This window comes from Abrus precatorius, unplaced genomic scaffold (assembly GCF_003935025.1).
Source record: "Abrus precatorius isolate BTA unplaced genomic scaffold, Abrus_2018 Scaffold8, whole genome shotgun sequence".
Taxonomy (NCBI): domain Eukaryota; kingdom Viridiplantae; phylum Streptophyta; class Magnoliopsida; order Fabales; family Fabaceae; genus Abrus; species Abrus precatorius.
Window position 1 is genome coordinate 22,504,967 of NW_020874428.1, and position 19,923 is coordinate 22,524,889.

At 28.3% G+C, this 19,923-nt stretch overlaps 1 protein-coding gene across 1 annotated transcript; it reads left to right on the forward strand.

The window, feature by feature from the left end:
- The first annotated feature begins 12,420 nt into the window (after positions 1-12,420).
- On the forward strand, positions 12,421-18,222 carry LOC113847848 (transcription repressor KAN1-like). Its single transcript, XM_027477143.1, has 6 exons — positions 12,421-13,768; positions 13,982-14,058; positions 14,575-14,620; positions 14,987-15,149; positions 17,743-17,842; positions 17,962-18,222. The coding sequence occupies exons 1-6, from the start codon at positions 12,913-12,915 to the stop codon at positions 18,073-18,075; spliced, it is 1,356 nt and encodes a 451-aa protein (XP_027332944.1). The 5' UTR covers positions 12,421-12,912; the 3' UTR covers positions 18,076-18,222.
- The last annotated feature ends 1,701 nt before the right edge of the window (positions 18,223-19,923 follow it).

Here is a 19,923-nt window from a genome sequence, read left to right on the forward strand (position 1 = left end):
TGTATCTATGATGTGAGTTCATAAATAATGCCAAAAAACAATTCATAATTAAGGCTAGTGAAATAATATTCTTTTTATTTATGAAATAGGGGAAATCTAATCATAAGTACCTGTATATTTTGAGGTCCAAAATCTTCATGATAACGTTACACTGTTCTACGTGCTGATTTTGAGCTCCAAATACAATCGTCACGTTGCTCTATTAAGCATTAACCCTATGAATACATATTAAGAAAACAACATGTACATTTTGCAATGGATGATGCTTTACGGTCATTCCGGGTTTAGATCTCTTTCATCCATTCATGCATGCATATATAATGTAGTGGTTGTCATCAATTAAGGCTTCTCACATATCGCCACTGAGAGTTGGGACCCTCCACAGTATGAGAAGGAAATATCTTTGGCCTAACGTCCGAAACTTGGAATTGGACTACTCTTTAAAGTATTATCATCTTCAAGAATATGAAGTGAATGTCATCACTCTTAATAATCTTTTGTCCGCAAAGTACTAACCAACAACCTATACTGTTTTAAAACGACAAATTAGAACGTTTATTTTTAAAATTTATTTATTTCCAACCTTACTTGACAAGAAAGATAGCTTTGTATCTTTGATCTGAATTTTATCTACACATTAAGTACCACCGATACTCTTCTTTATTAAATTGCTTTTGCTTATTAGAAAACGTAACTTGATAAGAAAGATATCATATACAAATGTTTATCAACTAATCATTATTAAAATGACAGAGAGGTAAAGTTAAGCAAATAATTAAATAGCCGATATGAAATTCCATTCGTACAATCTAATATAGAAACCAAATTTACTAAACTCAAATTGAAAGTGGCATATTGTTCCTGTTAAGGTAACACGGGTCTTCAAGTCTCTGCTCTGACGTGCTGACGTTTTTTTAATCGTTGCTGACATGAGAGGGTACCTGCAAAAGGTACTTCGATGCTGAAGTCAGATTTGATTCTGAGTAATAAATGCTATTTAATAATGAAAAGTCTCTCTTTTTACCTGTACTTTTACCTTCCTTATATAGGCACCAATGCACCTGTCGAGCCAGTCTTCATTTTAGCCCTTTATTTAAAGTAAATAATATATTGATTATTACCCTTAATTAGGTTAATTATCTTTTAATTCGACGAGGAGTATCCGGCTTATTATGCCAAATATGTACTCGGTTTCCTTTTCCTACAAGTAGGATCGAGTTGATCTTTATTCAGTACACATATATTGTAGCGGTTGGATGTGGGCCGGACTATGTTAATTGTTCTCAAAACTCAATTTCATTTATAAGATTTACTGCCTTTAATTTCTTTAATTTCACGTTATCGTTTATATATATGTGTATAATCAATTTTTAATTAAACATGAGTGATCATGATACGTTAAATAATATGAAAATCAAAATATATTTTATGGTGGTGATTTTTTTCCTTTTCAAGAAAAGTGATTCTTCAGCCAATATAAATAGTTCTTAATCAGTCGTAATACGTTAAGCTTGAGTATAATGTGAAAAAAAAAAATGTTAAACGAAATGAGATGAAGGGGAGCCGCGTAGATGAGCTTATGTGTTTTACCAACTAGTAACGTATAGAGAATAGTGTTATAAGTATTTTAAGACACAACATTAGTTCATTAATTAAGTATAATTTTTTTATAAAAAAATATTAACAAATTCTACCATTATTTTATATTAATTCCTTTAGAGTAATGATTAGCAAGACTCATAACATATTGAGAAATAATTATTTTAAAATAAGTACTTTCTTGTTTAAAAAAATTAAATAACTTTTGATTTAAAGTCATTTTAGTTCAAAATTAATAAGCAAATTTGTACATGCATTGCATTTGTTTTCTAATTTAATTTCAGTTTGTGTGAGTCTTAGAGAGTATTTGGAGTGAGTGTATGGTTTTTAATGTTACGTCAAACCCATAACAAAACAATTTCCAGAGATAAAGTAATATAAATATATATTCAAGGTACGTATATAATCAACATTTTATGTGCAACAGCATTGTATTATTGGATTACATACTAAGGTATGTACTTTCATAAACTCTTATATTGAGACAAAGTGCTTCCACTTTTGTAGTTTTCATTTTTTCATTAGAGAGAGAAGAAAAAATGTTAAAAAGTAAAATGGAAAAGCCATCAGGCTAAAAATCGCATGGACAATCTGAAAAAAGTTAGGCCTTAAAAGAGAAAATAGGACTTAAACAAGAGCAAAACTTTCTCTTCCATTAGCTCAATTCGGTCGTACACTGGAGCAATTTTTTCAATTGTTACTAATATTGAGTTAAAATTCAACATGTATGCCCCGTTGGATCGTACCATGAATTAATTTAGCTGTAAAGTGATAAAGGGGATCAATCAATTGAGGAAGAAAGTAACCTTAAGGGAGCAACCCATGCTATTAGATTTTATTATCATTTGATCCTGTATACCTTTTAGTTTTACTTACCTTGGTCTCAAGATCAATTATGAGGAGCAATTAAGGGAGATACAATCCCATTAGACGAGGCTATGAAGTTGAATTTATGGAAGAAGGTTGTTAGGAGTAGTAGAGGATCTAGAGGCTTATCTTCTAAACTTCGATCCTACGTTACGTCATTCGCTTACGAGTTTCAAGTACTAGAAGATACACTTAAGGCGTTTAACATGATATTAATTAAGAATGATAGACTTTGTCAAGAGGGTCTAACAATTATATACGACACGTATATGATAGCTCTCGAGTGTCGTTTAGTTTATGCCTCGGATTAGTGTGAATCAGACTTAACATCAACGGCCTAATTACAATGAAGATCTTGTTGGCAGCTTTTTTATAAGACTTCCCCAAATTATTGCCGTCGTCATGGTTGCGATTAAATTTTCAATGTATCGATTCATATTCAATTATTTGTTATATTTTTAAATAATTTTGATATTATTTATTTTGTAACTTATTTTTACAAATTTTATTTTGATTGATATTGATATTTATTAATTTATTTAGCTATATGCATGTTACGATTAACGGGAAAATCGACCAAGTTTGACGATTTCAAAATGAGCGTGAGAACCGACAAACGATCTACAGAAGATGCAATCTTAACCCTATAAAAGCAAGCTTCAAACCCATATCCATTTACTCGAAGGAGCATTTTATATGATCAGAAAGCATAGGAGTGGGACGAGCATATGAACTATGCTTCCACATTTTTCGTTCTCAACCTATATGCTACTTAGAAATCGAACCATTAATTTCCTCATTTCAATTCGTTATGAGGAGTCAACCCCACAGGAAATGTGGAAGAGAAAGAACACACGTACAGAAGCAGTAACTTGGCTGACAACTGCATATACTTTTCTGTACTCTAAGTACCTTACCTCACATGTCACATTTTCATTTTCAAGATAAATTTTTATACACCTTATAAGTTTGTTTTTTCCATTCAATGCATCAATAAGAACGTCATTCTTGGAGTTATACGATTTTTAAATAAGAAAAACGCTAAATAATATTTAAGAACATAAAAATAAAAAATTATTATGAATTTGCTAATTAGTATCATTAAAATCCTTGTTAGAAAGACTTTAAAAAAGAGATTTATCTTGAACAGATTATTTTAGCCGTAGTCTCTAAATAAGATTATAGTTTGAGGCGTAAAATAATTTTAATTTGGGATAAGCATCTCGTTAGCAATCATTTGTAAGTTGTAATCGTGTAGTCTCGCGAAATTAGCCTAACACTCGGTCAAAAGCAAAAAGGTTAAAATAAAACACACTACCAAAAATTGAAAATTCAGAGTAACTTGAACAACTATTAATTGTTTGAAGATATATATTTCAAATTAACGGGATATCTCTAGTAAACATGTAATGAGAAATCATGAGTTGAAGGATAAATTTTAAATTTATTAAATTAATTTATGGTATTTTTTTTCACTAAATATTATAAAGAATTATCAAAATAGATTACATTAATGAGTATTTAAGTAAGGTATTTTTTGAAATTCATCTCAATTAATTAGATTATAGAAATATATGAATAAGTGTATAATTAGTGTTTATTATTAATTTTAAGAAGTGGGACCCTGTTGGGTGGTGATGAAGGGAGGAATGAGAGGTGTTTGCATGGTACAGAGTATTAAGTGTGATGATACACGCTATTCCATATTCTCCACCATACATTCTTGTCAATCTGGCAACCAATTAATGTGACGCATGTGGGATTGAAAAACCTCTACTCGAGTCTTAAATAATCACAAACAATATCATGAATAGTTAATCATGTTTTTCCAAACACCTCCTTGCTCAACTTTTCATATAATTTTGCTTTGCTCTTTTTGATAACTTTTATCAATAGCTTTATTTTTTTACCTTTTATTTTAATTATTAAATAAAAATATTAAATATTTTTTATATTTAAAAATGAATAAATAAATACATTAAAGATGTTATAAATAATTAAAAAATTATCACATTAATATTTTTGTTGTATTGCATTATCATTTAAGACTAAAATGTTCAATTAAAAAAATTAAAACAAAAAATTTAAAAGTAAAATATTATAAATTATATTTAAATTACATATTTTTATCTAATCCTTATTTTATAAAAAAACAAAAAATATCACAAAAGGTTGAATTTTAAAATATAGAATATGCTAATAACTAGAGTGCCCTACCATGCTTTTAAGTGCGTAATTAGGTAATACATAAATTTAGTAATTTTTACAATTTTTTAAAAATTAAAAGAACATTTTATGTCTTCTCACATGTAAAATAATTATTATAATTTATTTTATATTAAAGATATATATACATAAAATAAAGTTTAGTGACCTATTTTAAAAAATATAAGTATTTTTTAATCTTTAAACAATTTTAAAATGATATAAAACATTCTCTCAAGATTACATGTATCATAACAACCACTAATAAATTTGTTAATTTGATAAGTACAGTCACCTATGAGAAACCAAAATATTTTTCATTTAATTTTAAATAAAATTAGTTAGTTAATTTTTATTTGTTTTAAATTAGTCTTTTAACTTTTTAAAAAAAAATTAAGTTGATCCTTTTAGTATAATATATTTAAATTTTGTAGAAATAATATTTTAAATTAAGTCTTTATGATCCTTTATAGTTAAATTAAAATATGTTTTTAAAAATAAATTATTAAAGCAGACTCCACCAAAGTCTGCTTTAATAATTTTTATGCTTCCAAGGGATAGTCTTCTGTTGTTTGTTGAGAATATATTGAGGGCATTTCTTCACTAATTAACAACGGAAGACTATCCCTTGGAAGCATAAAAATTATTAAAGCATACTTTGGTGGACGTAATTAAAATTAAATAAACAAGATATAATTATCTAATAACTATACAAGTGAGATAAACCATGAATTGATTGACCTCCATCATAAGTCATGTTTAATATTTGAGAACCATAGACATTCAATTGGCTGGTAAAGCGACGACAATATAATATTCAAGTTAATAAACATACATTTTAATAAATTCTTAATTCTTAATTAAATTTTATAAAAATATAAAAAGAGAATGGTTAAATTAAGAGTAAAAATAATTTAACCTGCATATATGCTTTATTTGATCTAAATGGCAGGGATTAGAGGTGGGAACAGTCTATCAAGAGAAACAGTGTAATATTATGGAATGTTTCTTGAGTGTCCGATCTGATATTTGACTGATAATGCACTATACATCAAACACTGTTACCGCTTTCATACACTTATATTTTCATTTGTATATAATCTTTACAAAAACAATTTTAAAAAAATTGTTTTGTTCGTTTAAATTTTGTAATATAAAACATGAGTAGGTTAACAAGGTAGGCCAATATTTAAGTTAAACTCAACAAATTTCGGATGGGTTGAGCTCACATTTAACTTAATAAATGTATATGTGGCTGATATAATTTATGTCCAAAAAAAGTGTGTCAGGTCTTAAATTAAATTACTTATCATTTTTGTGCTATGTACAGGTTAATAATATATACACGTATCATTTTATTTATATGATAATTTATTTAAGGTATAATTAAATAATTAATTTCTGTAAAATATATTTACATTAAATGCGTGAAGCACATTGATAATTACTCTCTCCATTCTAAAATATATTACCTTAAAATGTTAAGAAGGTATTTATTGTTTTTTTTAGCTCTTTCTTTCTTTCTCTACACCTTTTTAAAAGCTTTTACTATTAGTATTTTTAAAAGTAAGTTATTTCTTCCTTTTAACGATAAGTATTAAACTACCTAATTCTAAGAAAAGATTAATTTAGTCCCGTTATTAATTCTCAGAATTCTGGGGAAAAAAAATTCTAAAGGGACAAATATATCAAAATGAGAGTATCCATTTTTGGTGTTTTTTTTTTTAAATAATAAAGTGCACTTCCTCCATTCTATTAAAATATCAATGCATAATTAAATAGGATTCTTCAATTCAACCCTGGCAAGTAATTAATAGATAACCTTTTAAAAATAATTATGCATTTTTTGCATACCAAACCGATTTTTGTTGGTAAAGTAAATTTTAAACAAAAGTCAGATTTAATATGATAAAATATTTGATGATTTACTTTGATGAACTAAAAAACGAATGAATTTGTTAATAATTTTTGTTTAGCTCAAGTAAATTTTACTTTACATATAATTAAATAGGCAGACAAGTAAATTGATATAAACATCAATTCTTGACATAATGTAATCTATTACGTTATATAGTCTATATATATATATATGAGATAAGATTTATTGACACATAAATTTATACTAAAACTCAATCATACAAATTAATAATCTAACGATTGAAATCTTATTTGTTGTTTGACCAAAGTAATAAAGTACAATCGTATAAAAAAATATAATTTTTTAATTATTAAATTATTAATTTGCATGATATATATATATATATATATATATATTCTTGAATAAATTAAGTATGGAGGAATGTTAAAATTCGAAACCATTTAAAGATTGAATAATTACACAAAAAAGCACACAATTATTTTTGTTTTACTCGTAATTAACTTTAATGGATAATATATCATCAACTTGGATTCACTTACAATATAATGCTTTTTTTCTAATATTTTATGTATCATTATAAGTAAAAACTTAAATTAACAAGCATATCAATTAGTACACAATTATTCTAACTCTACATAATTTTAAATTTAAGATCTTAGATATGCAATCTAAATTAAATATTAATTTTGTTTCTTATCTATAATATTTTAAAGGTTTTGTTAACCTCAATTTATAGGACAAAAGATAAGCAGCTAATAAAATTAAAATTTTATTAAAAATATAAATATTTATTATATTTTTATAACTTTAATATAATAACAGTGTATCTTTTTCATAAAATTTTCTTATTTTTGAATGCTTAAATTCAACCTTAAAGATTGAAATTAAAAAAATTTATATTATATTATATTTTATATATATATATATATATATATTACAAATAAGAATAGAAATAAGCTAGGTTATCTGACGAGGACCTACGGCGAATATTTTTAAAGTTTAATACAGTTTAACCTATTTAAGTAATAGGCTTAATTTAAGTTTTTAAAAAAAATTAATTAATTAAATAAGTTAGATTTAAGTTTAAGTCTATCATATCTATTAGAAAGATATATTTAAATCATAAAATTTATAAAAATATAATAGTATATTATATATATTAAATTTTAAAATAAATAAAATTTTAAATTGTAAATACTAATTCTTTTTTTAGAGTTGTAAAGTATGTGTATATACTTCTAAGAAAATCTTATTTGTTAGAATCTTATTTGATGTCTTGTACACATGACTGATTTGTATTTACGATATTTTGATTACGTAGTTTGATAAAATAAAAATACATAATTTTATTATATATATTTAAGGTATTTAACTATTTTTTAATAATTTATTTAGATATAAATTATATGATCTTTATAAAAATATACCTATTTATATAGTTTAACAGCTTATTTATAAAATAAGTTATTAAAAAGTTAATAAACAAAAATAAACTTTTAAAAAAGTCAAATCAAGCTTAATAATAAGTATGTGACATATTAACATATTAGGCTTAAGTTTTAAAATCATTAAATAAATCAAACTTATTTATATAAAATTTAACATATTTTAATTTCTAATTACAAGAAAAGGAGTAAAAAATTAATTGTCACTTTTATATTTAAATTTATGTATATAAAAATAAATAATAATAATAATAATAATAATAATAATATAGTGTGAATTTTAACAAATAAATCTCTTTTATATATATTATTTATCATAAATTGTCATGTGATATTTTATTTTGACCATTAATTTTTATAATTATGTGACAAAAATAGTTACTGTTAATTAAATATATATTAACTAGATATCTCATCTACTTTTGTTTATAAATAAAAATATTTTTTTAATCTTTATAATATTACACTAATTTTTTACTAAAAATTATAAAATATAATATAATTAGCATACTATTTCTATTAAGCGTTATAAATTTTAGTAAAAATTTATTATATATTTTTATACTGTGCAACATTCCATATATTAAAAAAAGTAATAAAAATAAAAGAACATATTATTATGTACCTCCCATGAGCTTAGGGATAATAGAACAAATTTAAAAATTAATTTTAGCCCAATTGTTTTTGTGTTTGTTTTAAAAAATGATTTTTATCTGTTGACTAAAAATATTTTTAATCAATACAAAAAAAATTTTGAAAGTTACGGTGACAGGACAGTGTTTGTTAGCATTGACTGAGTAAGTTCACGGGAATTTAATCTCAGTAAATATAAAAGCAAATATACCCTATATTTATCTAGAGAGAAAAGTTTGATAGGAACATAGCCTTCAAAAAATTATCATTTAAATATCACATTCAATGTGTCGGCTACTTTTAATTTACATTTACCTGCTTTAATATTGTTCCATTGACCAAACCCATCAACCAAAGTTGTACTGTAATTGGTTAATTGACTCCAAAGACCTTGTTGCCTACTTGTGTGATCATATCTCTGACCATTAGATCTAATAACCATATATACATACCAAATCAAATGGACCTTTAATTTTAAACCTTTTCTTAGTGGTGTACTATCAGTGCCAACAATATTGTAAAGCATATGTTTAAAGATATTAGTACATTAAAGATCATTTTTCTATTACATTTAAAAGATGCTTTGATAATAAAAAAATATTTGACCTTAAGAGTTTTGAAAAAATTACATGTACTTATATTTTTTCCATAATTGATGTACTAAGGAAAGGTAACATATCCCCTTCTAATAAATTTTCACCCGCCACTCCGTTGAAATTTCAACCATTGACATTTTAAGTGTAGAATTCCAATTTTAACTATCGGAGATAAGATACTAAATTTATGAATAATGATTATGACATTATACTTGTTGATGACAAAATGATTATTAGAACTTTCATTTAGTTACCACGGAATTCAGTATTTAATTTATAAGATAGATCAGCTAATTTATATAGTATCTAAGTATGTTCACTTGTTAATATTTTTTTTTTCTATGACGTTAATATTGCACCTAAATGATTTGATGCCTAACTCTTGATCAAACAAATTTTATAATTATCTTTAAAGAAATAAATTCTCACTTTAATACTTGAAAATGTAAGGATTCTTCATTCTTAATTTTTCGATTTTATAAATTTTTTATTTTAATAATTGGTTTTATAAAAAATTTATTTATTTATTTATTATTTTGCAGAAAATAATTAAAATAGACATTAATTGTTTCAAAATTTTAATTTATTATAATTATTTAGCATTTTAAAAATTAAAAAATGCCTTAATTATTTTAAAATATACTAGTAGTAAAAATTTATCATTAAATTATAAATTATCAAACTGTTAAGAATAATGATTTTTATAATAATTATTATAAATATTACATTTTTAATCATTTTAATAGTTAATAGTATAAAAATTTTACATTAATAATATATTAAAATTAAAATTTAAAAAAAAATTGCATAACATGATCATAATAAAGATTCTTATAACCAGCAAACATTAGTTAAAAATTAAAAATAAAAGTATGTTCTTAAAATATTATTAATTGTATTATAAAGTCTTTATTAGCACTTATCTTATAATAAAAATATTTCTTAACCTGTGCAGCATTGCACAATTAGTAAACTTTTATTTAAAATTACTGATAGTATTAACGTATCTAATTATATTTAACTTTATAGCTTTTATTAAAAATTACTATATATAAAGTTTTATTTTGTACAATATTGTACTACTTAAAAAATCATAATAAAAAATTTATTAACTTTAATTCTTGAGATTAAGTTTAAGTATTTATAAACCAAAGTTGTATTAAAAATTATATATTTATTATATTAAAATAATAAAAATATAATAAATAAATTTTTAATAAAATCATACTTTTAATCACTTTTTTTCTTAAAAAGAAAGATTAAGGAAGTCAATTGTATATTGCAAAATGTCATCATTACATAATCATGGAGAAATTCCTGAGCTCGGGCAAGACAAAAAGCCTGATTCAAGGTCTTATGTAAGTATTATGATCATGCTCTGTAAAACTGGTTACTTTTAATATTAGCCATTATACGATGAACAATGTGAACAAAATATTTAACTACTTTCCTGTGCATGTTGGATAAAGACCATTTCTCCCACAACGCGTCAAAAAACATGGCAGAGAGAAAAGCATAGCAGTGGTTGGAAGCGTTAGAGGGGAAGAGATTATAAGTGCCAAAAAAATGGCATTCACTGTGCCCAATTTCTGCATTTAATGAACCCCGCAAACAGTGCCTCTGAATTAGTGTTTTCCTTTGGCAACATTGGAGTTGGTGGCACTGCTACACTAACTATATGAACCATCATTAATTAACTGCTTGATTAAAGAGTCGAGACTCCAAGCTTAGAGCATTGTTTGTCATCTACGGTGTCAGCAATTAAACAAAGGGGTTAGTTCCCAATATAAGGTTAATAAATTAAGATTATCTTTGATTTAGCCTAGGGTTTTGGAAACCCTATGTCTTCAACACTGGTCAAATGTTATAACTTTTTCAATCATTCTCATAGAAAGTAGACATAATTTTGAAGTGTCAAAAGCCATATTTAATCATGAACAATTTTCAAATATCTTTTTAAATTTTTTTATAAATTACAGTTAAATAAAGAAAGTATCTCACTCTATTTATATTTTTAAGATATTACTTATATTTTTTTTATTAATATTAAGAGAATTGTTAAAACATATAACAAAATTCTTTAATTAATATTTGTTTTATAAGAAAGACAATATATTGGAATATATTTGAAAAAATGTTTATACTTTAGACTATTAGTAGATATCTGTGTTTCAGTGTGTACTTAGATACTAAGTAAAAGTAAATTTTATCGAATGAACAGTAAAATTATTAATCTTACAGTAAAAAAAATATTAATTTTATTCTATCCTCACATACAAATGCTTAATTTTAAATTCTCATAATTAATATTATTAATATTTTTAATTAATAAATAAATAAAATAAATTTTCATTTCCAATCATACTCGTAGTTTTTATTATTAAATCTCTTTCTTTCTTAAGTATAATAAAAATGAGAAAATTTAGTGAAACTCAATACTATATGCTTTATATTCAAAATATCACTTATTTAAGATTTGAACTAAAAAAATTATTAAATATACTTAACTTTAATAAAATATTCAAGCACACAATATATATATTGTTTTGTGAAAAAATAAATTAAAAAATAAATTTTTAAATGAATTAATCCAGCAATCAATAAATAAAGAAGAAAACCAAAAAGTGGGAAGATTTTTCTCACCCTCTATCAAGTCAATAGCTTGTGTGCTATTTTTGTTTTTTTACTCTAGTCCACGGAACATTACAAAAATGAAACCTTGAGAAATAAAAAAAATGCAACAAAGAAAAGTATTGTCGTATAGCTAAGCATTCCCATTTAAGCAAGAAAATGAAAGACCATTGAATAATTTACTTGAGGGAATAATAAGAAAGAGTATTTAAATAGTGAAGAAAGAGAAGGTGATAGCGAAGAGAGTGGGGGGAAAGGAATCACACATGAGGGTGTCTTTCTCTGTCTAATATTTTTTATCCCGTCCACTGCGCGGAAGGGAAATCCAAAGTGACCCTATTTTTTGGTACAAATTTGTGGGTTTTGACTATAGATAGAGAAAGAGAGAGAAAAAAACACCTTGTGCTGTATCTTCTTCCTTCACCTTCTTCTAGTGTCATTTTCCGAGATATACTCTCGAGGAAAACAAAACCCAAATCCACCTGTTTTCCTTCCCATGCCTCTCTGGAATTTTTTATTACTTATTTTTTAATAATTTTTCTTTTTTATTAATTTAATTCCCCCTTAAAATTCCATTCCTTCTACCTCACTCACTGCTAGCTTAGCAACACTAGCTCCCCTATCTCTTCCTCTCTTTCTGTCTCTCTCTTAATTACCTCTCACCACATTCACAGTCCCTTGAGCATGTTTGTTTCTTGGTTGTCAAAGACTCAGTGTTCCTTTGCTTCTTAGCTTAATCTCTCTCTCACCACCCTCTCCTCCTTCCCTTTAAAGCTTCTTCTCCTTGAGTTTTTAATAGCTCAAGTTTGCCTTTGAGTTAGCTTTCCAGATTCTTTTCCAAGGAAAGACTAAAAGGGGAAAAAAAAAAAAGCAAAAGAGAATTAGGTAACTGAACAAAACAAAGGATTATATTGCACACTCCCTTCAGATTGTGAATATTGCACCTTTAATTGCTTTGTCTCTCCTCAGTAGTTTAAGAATCTGATCATTTTAATAAAAGGAAAGGAAGCTATTTCATATATATATTTTGTGACCATCAAGCTATCCCATAAAGAAGATGACATTGGAGGGGATTTTCATTGAGCCCTCTTCAACCACTGCTCCTGATCTCTCTCTTCACATTAGCCCCCCAAGCATCTCCTCTTCCTTGATTTGCAATAACAACAACAGCATCACCCTTTCATCTGTTGAACCTCAAGGTAATTTTAATTTCCCTTCTAGGACTGTGTCTCAAGCCCACACAGAACTCTCTCTGGGAAGGAATTTCACTTCTGGAGGAGCAGAGGAAACACCACACAATCCTTATTATCAAAGCCAAATCCATTTCCATCACCACCTTCACCACAACAACACTACTAGTAACATTAGTACTACAACAACAACCAGTAGTAGTAGTACTACAACTCCCTTGAATCACATAAACTATGGAGTTTCATTGCTTGATGTGTCATCATCAGAAGGGTTGAGGCCAATCAAGGGGATTCCGGTGTATCATAACCGTTCATTCCCTTTTGTGGCCATGGACCATCATGCTAGAGACAAGGATCACCATCACAAGATGTGCTTATATCATCACATGCCTTCTTATCCCTCTCTCTCCTCTTCCTGTTCCCCTCCTTCTTCTTCACCTTCACCTTATGTTGCAGCGAGTATGGATCCCATGTCCCTCTTGAACAATAGGGCAGCTACCACCACCACCACAAGGTTTAATGGGTTTTCTTCTGATGCTTTCAAATCCCATCCATTGCACCAATATGGGGTTGGCACTTCTGAAGCCTCTTCTGGGTTAATGAGATCAAGGTTTTTGCCTAAGCTTCCCAACAAGAGGAGCATGAGAGCACCGAGAATGAGATGGACAAGCACCCTCCATGCTCGATTTGTTCATGCGGTTGAGCTTCTCGGTGGCCATGAAAGTAAAGATCTTTTATTTTATTTGGCCCTTTCAATTTCGTTTTTTCAATCCCTTTCATTTTTTTTAATTAAGTTGACTTCATTTTTAATTTGCTACACGTCTTCTTTGTTTTGGTTAATGAATTGAGAGTTAGCATTAGGTATTTTCTTTCCTGTTTTTTTATTTTCTCAAGTTTTTAGGCTTTTAGCTAATGTATTTAGATGGTGAATTTTAGGAGCTACTCCAAAATCAGTTCTTGAGCTCATGGATGTGAAGGATCTAACATTAGCTCATGTCAAGAGTCATTTGCAGGTATAGTTTTCAATTTTCTCTCTCTTACTCTCTCTCTCTCTCTCTTGTTCATGTGGGGCGGTGTTTGTCTATCCCAACGGCACGGTAACCGATGAAGAAAGCAGTGAATGTGGGAGTGGATGAATTTAAAGTCTATAGTCAGCTGAGTAGAGAGGCTTTAACGTCTGAGAAGACCAGACAGAAAACAGCTTCTGCTTTGAAAGAGAGAGAACAGACAAAGATCATCATTTTCCAATAATACACCCTCTCATTACAACCTCATCAAACATCAACCTCGTGATTAATGAGGTAACCCACCCAGACAATCCCAGAAGCCAACAATTACATAGAGAGAGAGAGAGAGAGAGGAAGTTAAGGGATCTAAATGGGAATCGATCTTATATTCCTTAATTTTTTTAAAATAAAAAAAATTGGTTTATTATATGTGTACACCACACGCACGCTAATGGTTTTCTTCCAAGCATGGAAAAGCCTTTATAAAATAATGCCTTGTTTTTGTGTATGACTTCTTCCCAGATGTATCGAACTGTTAAGACCACTGACAAGCCTGCAGCTTCTTCAGGTAATTCGTCTTGCTTAATCTTCATCCATTTCCCCCCCATTTTTAGCATCTTTATCTTTTTTCTTAAGCATACACAAATTAAATATATATTTTTCATATAACATATAATAATGGAAAAAATTGTCATATTTACCTTGCTCTTTTTAGACCATACAATTGTTTTATTATTGTTTTTAATTTTACCGCAAACTACTCCTTTATTTCTTTCACCCTTACTCAAACCACAAACCCTTTGAAAAGGGCTTTTGCATAGATATCAGACATTGAATAAGACTCCACATTAGTCCAAATATGGTATGAAGGTGCATGCATGCATATATGATAAATGAATGCATATATGAAGTTTTGAAGGTTTCGGTTTTGTAGGCCATTCAGATGGGTCAGGAGAGGATGACTTGTCTCCGGTGGGGAGCACTGTTGACCGCGGTGGTCTCCGGCAATTCCCCGAACTCAGAGGGCGGCCGGAGCGGCCACCACAACAAGACATGGACTACTCGTCAACCACAACTCTATGGAGCAATTCTTCAAGGTACCCTTATTACCAAAATTCTTTTTTCTTTTATGATTTGAGACCATAGATTAATTAATTTGTTTTATATCTATGTGTAGTCTGCAGCCTGCATAGACGTACATGTTTGTGATTGTGCTTTATTTGCTTTTGCCTTTGCATGGTATTGTTGGATATGAATGCAATGCAAACCCACGTCCACCGGATTCTTTTTTATGAAGAATAAAAAGGGTTCTTGTGTCAGCTTTTGCTTTGCTTGTGTTTGGTTGTTTTCTTTCTTTTATATATCTTTTGTACCTCAGCGAATTTTTTTCGCCTGAGATGTGTATATATGTAGCTTTATGGGTATATAATAAAGGAAAGCTTCAAGACATAATCACACGTTAATTAGGATAAAAGCAAAGCACCCGTAGCTGCATGCACTTTTCCTTTTCTCCTTTGGAATTTGATCTATAGATTAGTAATATGTGCTTATTAATAACTAATAAGGTCCTCTTAGTAGCTACCATTAACGCTTATTTGATCAAGACCTAATTGTTATAGATGTAGTTCTTATTCTCTCCATCAGTAGATCCACCAAAACCCAAATAATAAATCCCTCCTTGAGTGTCATTAGCATCAAATATTCTTATTGACATTGTATATTGAAAACATATTATATAGTATTGGAGGAAATGGGCATATTCTACTTCAGGTGTTTAAGCTTAAATGGAGTTCCTTTGTTTTTTTCTTTTTCTACTAGACCCTGTGAGGCCTGGGAGAGGCCCCACCATGGTGCCTATTAGAGATTCCTATCAGGAGGTCTTGGGAGAGGAGGAAGAAAAAGAATAGAAATAAATACTGTTTTGTAAGAGGGTGTTGACTGTTGAATTCCTTTATAAGTAAATGAGTGAGATAGACTTACGACACTCTTCACTTTTTATTCTTGAAAATATTTTCTAAACGAAAAAGTACCACAAATTCTCATGGAACACCTTGCACCAGCTCTAGTTTGAGTCGTAAGTAGTTATGAAATAAAAAATAATGAGAATTAAATAAAACATTTTTAAGAAATTTCTAACATGTTAAATCTGACTTTCTAGTTAATTTTTTTTTAAAATTACACTCTTAAAGTGGCTGTCGCCCGTCAGCGTAATTCTTATAACACTAAAGTAACTAGACTAAACTATGTGGAGATTGAGTAAAATTAATAAAATAATAATTACTGATTCATAAAAAGGATGGAAAAAAAAATACACCTGTATTATGATATTTAACAAAAACGAGAAGCAAAAACCTAAAGGCGATAAGTTGAATCTCATGCATGCTAGTGAAACTTTCAATGAAACAAGGGAATTTGTGTGTTACATAATATATATTATATAATTAGAATATAAATATTTTGTTAGAAATATGTATTGTATTGATTTTTTCAAGTATACTATTGAGAATGAATAGAAAGTACAACATATGACACGTACCTTTATGCTGTGACTGTGAGCACGTAACAGCTCAAAATAAATAGCAAAAATGCCATTTTCACAGTTCAAGAGCTGTAGCTTATAAGTGACCATATCTCTAAATTTGTCTGAACTTTAACCTACCAGTACCTATTTGTACATAGATTTATTGAACATTTGAGTCAACATAAAAGCACGAATTCCTTTTAAAGTAAATAAATTATTATTCAAATGCCATGCCAAGGTACCACCCAATGTCATGACCTATGAGCTTGAACTTTTTAAAAGCTAGAAAACCAGAAAGCACAGCCTCTTTTGTTGAATAATGTGGAAGCTAGTCTGACTGTGTAATGTCAAGTCATGAATAATTTTTTTTTCTAGAATAAAAAAAATACTGACTTAGTTTCACATATAAAAAATTTGATACCAAACATCAATAGCATATACAAAACTAATTAGCGCCCCTCCTGGGCTTATTATCCCATTTTGCTGTGGCTGCAAAGAAATATATTAAAGATCATGGTCTTCAAACTTAACATTCATTATATATTGAAGATGTTTATTGTGTTCGACTATTATTTTAATTAAAAGAGAACATTGAATCAATTAAAGTGCTTTTTGTAGGTAGTGTGTTTTCTTTATTGGTTTTAAAACACATATGTTCCATGATAATGTAAAATAAATTGTAATGCGAATATATATAATCAATCATTAAAACATGTTTTCCTCAGTTTAAATATCGCTTTTTAGGACGACTCGTGTGCTATTACTTCTCTCTAAGTGAAGGATGCGCTTTGCTAAAGGTTGAAATAGAAGGTAAATGATATATAATTGTACAATAAATGTGGTGTAATGGAGAAAGATAAGGGAAAAAAACTCTTGTAATAAAAATTTGTTATGAAAATATTATAACTCAAATTAAAAGGAAAAAAATGCTTGCAATTACAAATTATTTGAAACATATGGAATACATAGTTAGGAGTTTGATGCGCATTTCTCTCTGTGTGTGTATATATTTATATAGTTTTACATCATTCATATTTGCTACGCAGCACCATACAACAAATATATAGCTGGTAATTAATTTGTTAAGTATAGATCATGCAAAGTGATGGAACTAACACAATTTTGTTGTTCATTTTGGACCCCCTGATGAATCTCATGGACTGGATCAGTTGTAGAGAGCCATGGCTACGAACTAATTCTAACGACATAGATGGTCTCAGATCACCTGTCATTCAGTCACAAACAATAACAGGAGGGCATCAAATTCAGGTACTTCATCAGAGATAATTAATATTTGTTTGTTTAGTCATTATTTTATTTCTCGTTTACAAGTGTTTGTTACCTCTATATATGTGATGTTAGCTCAATAATAACAAACAAACCTGCAGGAGTGTGATTCAACCCAATTCAAGAACATGTCAGGTTCTAATTTGGAGTGCAAGAACCCAAGTTTGGAGTTCACGTTAGGAAGACCAGATTGGAATGGCAAAGAACAAGCCTAATTTTGATTGATTCCCTCATTGTCTTTTTTATTTTGCACTTTATTTATAATTCATGGTGACAACTTCATCATCATTTATGAAATGAAGAGGTGGTGTATTTATATAAATTGGTGTCTTGGAGAAAAAAAAAAGACCCTACATAGTTCTACTTAGCTCCTTTCCTCGGAAGTGTTTTGAGTTCATGAACAATTTTGTTTTATATTTTCTTTTCTTTTCATTTATTGGTGAGACTGAGGGAACAAGAGAGGAAGCTATAGCAACAAGACTAGCTTTATTAACATAGAGTTGAGATACAGACGCAAATGTAGAAGAGCAAGGAAAATTGAGGGGAGAGGGATCAGAACTTAAGGGAAGGAACTTCATTTTTTTGTTGAGCTGCTTGTTCTCAATTTCCTCCCTTCTGATCTTTCTTTCATGTTTCTTCAAGGTCGATCACCCCCTCTTAATTTATTGCTTTTCTCAAAACAATAATATGCTTCAAATTTAGTAGAAAATAATATCCCACGATGACGACAATATCTTATATCTCTCCCCCGAAAAGGACAAATAAAAAAAAGAAGATAATATATTCAAATAATCAAGTTATTCCAACTCTTTAAGTACATACTAGTAATTAATCTGGCTTGAGGGAAAAAAATAACCTAATCTCCACTATCATATATAAAATCACCATTTATCAATTTTTTACCTAATATAATGATCTAATGGTTAAAAACCTCAAACTTCATAAGACATGATTTTTTTTTTATAACAAAACAAAGTAATTAAATTGAAAACAGTAGAAACTCTAATTTCATATATATTTCTTCTTTCTTTTTTTTTTGGTAGACACGTATAATTTTTCTGAATTAGTCTAAGAAGTTGTAAAACTCTAAGGCGACTCTTTTTGGATTGCCAATGGCCCAATATTCAACTGGATCAAATTTAGGTCCAAAATCCCACTAGCCCTATTGCTCCATACCTACTTGCACATCAAATCATAATTAAAAGTTATGCCTTCTATTCCAAGGGTTTATATCTTAATATTTCTACAATTAAGCTACATTGAATTGTACCTCGTAAGACTGCTACAATATCTTGTCTTTCCTTCCCTCACATCTAAAACTTGGCTAGCATCGCTGTTCTAAGTACATTGTTTATTTTCTGTTGAGTGCTTAATTAAGTCTCTTGGCAAGTACATCATTTTTCATTCTCAACTTCAAGCTCGTTATGTTGCAACAGACTAACCACCAATCTCTTTAAACTGATCATCCTTAAGCCTTTCAGGTGACACCAAAAGAACAATATATATACACACACACACGAATTTGCTATAGAAAAACTAGTGGATCTATACCAATAAGATAAAACTTCTGTTTTCTTTCTTTTTCTTTTGCGTGCAAAATGTTAATGTAACATTAATTAAATGTTAAAAGTCTCCAGATCCATTTCTAAAAATTTTACCATTGTATCAATTCAAACTGTTAAGTTTGGTTAACCTTAATTACTTCCTCTAACCAAAGCCCGGAATGGAAGATAATGAGTTAAGGATGTAAAGTACAAAATCCAAGTCAGAGTATAGTATTCGTTTAAATTATATATTTTTATTTAAGCGTGTTTTTTTATTAAAAAAAAGAAAATTGATTATCCAACTGTGACAATCAAACTGATGCGTACCAGTTTCAAAGTGATGAGAGCAAAATACACAACGAAGATCCTGTAGAATAGAGAGCATAATCCTGGTCTGCAAATTGTGTTCCGTGAGTTTATTCTAGATAAAATGTACTAATAATGGATCAAGTACACTAATACTACAAACCAAGGCTCTCCTAATTAAACTTTGTATAAGCGTTTCATGTTTCCATTTGA

What these genes read in the sequence shown, in the direction of transcription:
- LOC113847848 (XM_027477143.1), top strand. Translation starts at nt 12,913, where the DNA reads ATGACATTGGAGGGGATTTTCATTGAGCCCTCTTCAACCACTGCTCCT. An exon ending in CAAGCCTGCAGCTTCTTCAG is followed by an intron (nt 14,621 to 14,986) that starts GTAATTCGTCTT and finishes TCGGTTTTGTAG; the next exon opens with GCCATTCAGATGGGTCAGGA. An exon ending in CTATGGAGCAATTCTTCAAG is followed by an intron (nt 15,150 to 17,742) that starts GTACCCTTATTA and finishes GGACTGGATCAG; the next exon opens with TTGTAGAGAGCCATGGCTAC.